At 41.8% G+C, this 4,928-nt stretch overlaps 1 protein-coding gene and 1 long non-coding RNA gene across 2 annotated transcripts in view; one reads left to right on the forward strand and one right to left on the reverse strand.

Moving 5' to 3' along the window:
• Window positions 1-2,576: 2,576 nt before the first annotated feature.
• asb14a (ankyrin repeat and SOCS box containing 14a) overlaps window positions 2,577-4,928 on the reverse strand; it is an 11,679-nt gene continuing 9,327 nt past the window's right edge. Inside the window, exons 8-12 of the mRNA XM_020611159.1 lie at window positions 4,446-4,625; window positions 4,191-4,319; window positions 3,885-4,013; window positions 3,447-3,600; window positions 2,577-2,811 (exon numbers count right to left, since the gene is read on the reverse strand). Of these exons, the coding sequence (XP_020466815.1) occupies window positions 2,600-2,811; window positions 3,447-3,600; window positions 3,885-4,013; window positions 4,191-4,319; window positions 4,446-4,625 (804 nt within the window). The 3' untranslated portion in view covers window positions 2,577-2,599. The remainder of the gene's footprint in view (window positions 2,812-3,446; window positions 3,601-3,884; window positions 4,014-4,190; window positions 4,320-4,445; window positions 4,626-4,928) is intronic.
• LOC109966369 (uncharacterized) overlaps window positions 2,749-4,928 on the forward strand; it is a 6,799-nt gene continuing 4,619 nt past the window's right edge. Inside the window, exon 1 of the long non-coding RNA XR_002275749.1 lies at window positions 2,749-2,845. This is a non-coding gene — a long non-coding RNA (uncharacterized LOC109966369). The remainder of the gene's footprint in view (window positions 2,846-4,928) is intronic.

Genomic DNA, 4,928 nt, shown 5'->3' on the forward strand with positions numbered 1-4,928 from the left:
CCTCCTTGGCCCCCGGGGCCTGTGCTCAGTAGGCCCATTCAGTGATCCATTCATGGCAGCTGCTGATGGTACACAAGAAAACTGTGGCTCAGGTCATCGGGTTGTAGAAAATCAGGAACTTAAAATCACATCCTCTTGGTGTTATCACTTCAGAAGACTCTTCTAACACCACTGCTTTGTTTCAGTTTTGTTTGTTTGTTGTACAATACATTTTCTACAGACGTCAGCTACGCACATGTCATTGAATGTCAGTAACATTAGAACAAGTTCTGTCTTAGTAAATCCAGTTTTCAACACTGTATTGCCTAATTGTGACTTATTAACTGTCTAACTCTAGTAGTATCTTGTAAATTTGAAGTAGATCAGATGTTCATATCATAATTATGACTTAAAAAGTAAAAAAAAAAAGACTTCATTTTATCTGGATGAAAAAAGTCAAATATTTTACGTTTCATACTTTTTCCGAGTATTTCTGGGGCTTTTATGCATGTTAGCCATGTTAGCAGCTCTAAGGATGACAGTACTGATCAACTGGTTCTAATGTACAAATATTCATGGTCACCAGAGGATGAATCTTTGCTGGTCCAGTGGCACCATCAGCTCTAACTTTTTATCATGTGAGATATCTACCCACATTACTGGCTTTATAACGTATGGTACAGACATTCTTGATGCCTAGACAATGACTCCTAATGAATCTGACAGTTCTATGACTTTTCCTTTAGCATGGTCAACAGCGTGGAAGTGGCAGGAAATGCATGCAACAGTGATCTCTGGCTGGACTCAACATTGTTTATGGTCTTTTTCTGGCAAAATTTTAGAGACTGTGTGCAAGAGCAAACAACACTAAATCTGGCTAAAAACCCTGACACTTGGTGGGTAAAAGCTTATTGTATGTTAGATCATTTATGCTAATCACAGGATGCTAGCAGTCTGAATGCACATCACCAGCAGGCAGTCAGTCACATGCATGTGTGACAACAGGTACTTCTACATAATGTTGCTAAACTTTAGTGGTGTTGATGTTTTAGAATAACACTACCAGCAGCACGATGAGACTGGGAGCTTTTCTGTATGTTCAGCAGACAGTCAGGACTCCTAGTGGGGACAGAGGAGTCCATACAACAGCAGAAGTCTGCATAGTTGAGTTACAATGACGACAGAAGTGGGAGAGAGAGCTCAGATTTTCCCACAGAGGGAGGCGGGAGCTGAACCTGGGTCATGGGTTATTAAACGCAGTCTGAGTAACCTCTGGGACTTGTTGCTTTGTGTGGTCCACATCTGTTGTGTGGAGACTTAGCAGAAAGACCAGATCAGTGTGTGACATTTAAAGCTTATTTTATTTTTCTTAAAAACAGGTGTTAGAACATCAGGGGTCGAAATAAAATCTGTGACTTCACTGTGACTCTCCTCATTTCATCGTTTTGTCGTAAACACAGGACATTGTCACACAACCACCTGCAGTAACCTCTTTTACTAGGTTTTAAGTTTCAACACTGTTCAGCCTGTTTGTTCTACATCAAGTTTACTTTTTAATTAAATTAGTTTATTCACAAGCTGAGGGACATGTTGAATGAGTCCGAATAAATGTAAGTCACCGAGTCAGGACTGGGGGATCCAGGTGTGTGTGTGATTATTGTGTTTTCCATATTGATAGTTTACTAATACAATAAATCAAAATAGAAATGCACTGTAAATTGCTGTACTATTAATGCAACAACCCATTACCCTACTTTGAACACATTTATGTAGCCTTCATCAGTGATGGATGTTGTGGATGGATGGATGAATGCTAATCAGGAGGACTTTGACCAACATGTTTCTGTATTGAATTGCCCTTCGGGGATAATTAAAGTTTCTTTGACTTTGACTGCTGATGATCAATATCTCCGTCAGCTCCCTTCTTCTTTCGTCTGGATTTTCATAATTGAACAGTCGAACAACACTGTTGACAAGACTTTTGTAACTACATCAAATTGAAATTGTACAAATGAGGGAATGAAAACAGGAGCAGTACAAAGTACAGCCTCCACAATGATCCCACAGTTGAATCAACAGCTCTGTAAAACAAAAAACTGAACACCTTGTTAGTGCAGCGCTGCTGTATTAGACTACATTAGATTTATCTCAGTGTACTTAATAAACTGACAACTCATTGTATGTCACCAACCAATCAAACAAACAAAAATTTAAATTGAGACAATAAAATAATTTTAAAAAATTCCATCTTCAAAAGCAGTCCAGACAAACTAATGCACCTTTCTATTGTAAAAATTAGGAATTAAATACAAATGCTAATTAAAATCTGACGCCATGATATCTGAAACAAATTTGAAGTGATTTTATAAGTTATCCTTTTATCAAACAGACTTTGGTTCGTAGTTGGTTGTATCCTCGAAGTTCACTTTCAGATACTGTTTGCTTTTACAGTATGCTTCATCAATATATAGAAAATCACCACACTGATTTACAGGAAGAATTGATACATTTTTGATAGAACAATGCAATAAAAATAAAACTACCTTATTTAAAAAGGTGCATAATCTGAAAAGTGACTTTAAAGTGTGATCGTGAACATCTGCAGACATTGTGTTCATATTTAACTCCTTTCTTGGGATTCTCTGCTCACTCCTGAGTCTCCCAGCCTGCTGCTCTGCCGGCTGTACAGGTCATACTCCCGGTACAGGATGTAGTCCTTCAGTTGCCCCGGCAACGGCAGGAAGCTCATGAAGACGGGTGATCGTAGACGAAGGCGACCGAGACAACGACGGATCCGCAGTCGACAGAGATGCTGCAGACAGCGAACGTTTTCTAAAGAGGAGGAGGAAAAAATGGAGCAGAAAAGGTTTCACTTGTTGTGTTCTTGTTTCTCCTTTGTCTATATCTGTTGTTCCTGTTGTCATGGATGAATTATGAGACAGTGGGCCCCTGAGCACAGACCTGTAAAGGGCTCCCACCCTCCTACAATGGAGCAGCAGTGGTCATTTTTCTCTATGTGCGCTCATTTTGTGTCTCTTTCTAATTGTTTTATGTGTCTGTAGTAGTTTTGTGCATCTACTTGGACTTGATTCAGGTCTTTGTGGTCATTCTGCACTTATTTACAGGCATTCTGTGTCTTTGCTGTATTTTTGTGACTGTCTGCTTTGCGTCTTTTTGTTAATTTTGCATTTATTTGTAGTCATTTTGTGTTTCTTTGTAATATTTTTGGCCTCTGTAGTTACTTTGAGTCTTTGTGGTCATTTGTCTTTCTTTCAAAGCACTCTGTGACTATTTGTTGTCTTTTGTGTGTGTGTGTTACTAGTAGCATGTCTCTTTGTGGTTGTTTTGTGTCTATTTAGGTCAAATGATTGACCTTACAACCCCTGGGCCTGCGCCTGATAGGCCTATTCAGTAATCCATCCATGTGTGTTACCACTATTAGGACATGATTGATCAAGTTAATTCACCTTGCAGCCTGCAGATGTCTGGCCACTGCTGCTGCTCCATCACAGCCGCCTTCAGCTTGGCGCACAAAGTCACATGATCCACGTAGTCCAACAGGATGCGAACAACATATCCTGAGAGGTGCTTCAGCCAGGAGACGGTGATCACCTCACAGAACTGCACTGACAGACAGGCAGACAGAGCTTAAAGAGTAGCTAAACACTCTCTGGAAATCAGGTCTTTGCTGACCTCCAGTGGTTTAATATCTAACCTTGCTGCAATGATGTACAGGGTTAATCCAGGACTGTGTGACATCACTGTTGGGTGTGGTTACAAGTGCAACAAAACATTTTGACCACACTTATCAGTGATTCTGTGTCAGTGGATTACAGCTGTGTAATTCATCAGGTAGGTTAGGCTTTTGTCCTGAGCAGTAATGTAGACTCAGCCCTGTTCATTACCATAGCGTCTTTGATCACACTGTCAGTCCATCCCTCGTAGTTTTCAGGGATGTGAGAGTTGTTGCCGTAGGGACAGTTGAAGCAGCGCTGTACATCATAACCATAGTTACACAGCATCCTAAGTACCACCTAGCGGACAAAACGGAGAACACTGTAAATACAAGTGAGACTATCCTCCAAAAAGTGACTCCTGTGCTTTAAGAAACGATGAGTAAAACTCAAGCTGCTGAGTCAAGTAGCGTCTGTGAAGAACATCTGGAAGAAATGTTTTTGTAAGATGTTTTATTAATAAGATCTACAGTTTACCTCGTCTTTGAGAGCGTACTGCAGAGCTGAGGGGAAGTGGGTTGTATTAATTCTGCTGTAGTAGTTGACGTTGGCTCCAAACCTCAGCAACAGGTTGATCAACTCATAATTGCCCTGATGTAGTGCAACCTTTAAGACAGAGACACAGTATCAACAACAGGGTCTTCTGTAGATTGTTCCTCAGGGACCAACAAAGTGGTGGGCCATCAGATTGGCCAACATTATTATCACTCATGTTACTACACACACAGACACCTGTAGACATTTGACTGGGTCTTGGTTGGGCATGGCTCCAGCCTCCAGCAGCAGTTTGGCTGATGGTATGTCGTTATTGGAGACAGCAAAGAACAGCGCCGACTTCCTCTCGTCATCATAGCTACGACGAACCCAGGGATGGAGCATGTAGTTGGGGTCATAACCTGCATCCAGCAAGGCCTGATGGGAACCGAGAGAGCTGTGAAATTTTGTGTGATAGGTGTGTGTTGTTGTCCCCTCCTTGAACCGCCACCTTATTGTGGTGGAGGGGTTTGAGTACCCGAGTGATCCTAGGAGCTATGTTGTTGGGGGCTATATGTCCCTGGTAGGGTCTCCCAAGGCAAACAGGTCCTGGGTGACAGGTCAGACTAAGAGCAGTTCAAAAGCCCTTTATGAATAGATTAAAATCAAGGACCGTGACGTCGCCCGGCATGGCGCAGCCAGGGCCCCACCCTAGAGCCAGGCCCAGGGTTGGGGCTCGAA

This window comes from Monopterus albus, unplaced genomic scaffold (genome assembly GCF_001952655.1).
Source record: "Monopterus albus unplaced genomic scaffold, M_albus_1.0 scaffold110.1, whole genome shotgun sequence".
NCBI classification, from domain to species: Eukaryota; Metazoa; Chordata; class Actinopteri; order Synbranchiformes; family Synbranchidae; genus Monopterus; species Monopterus albus.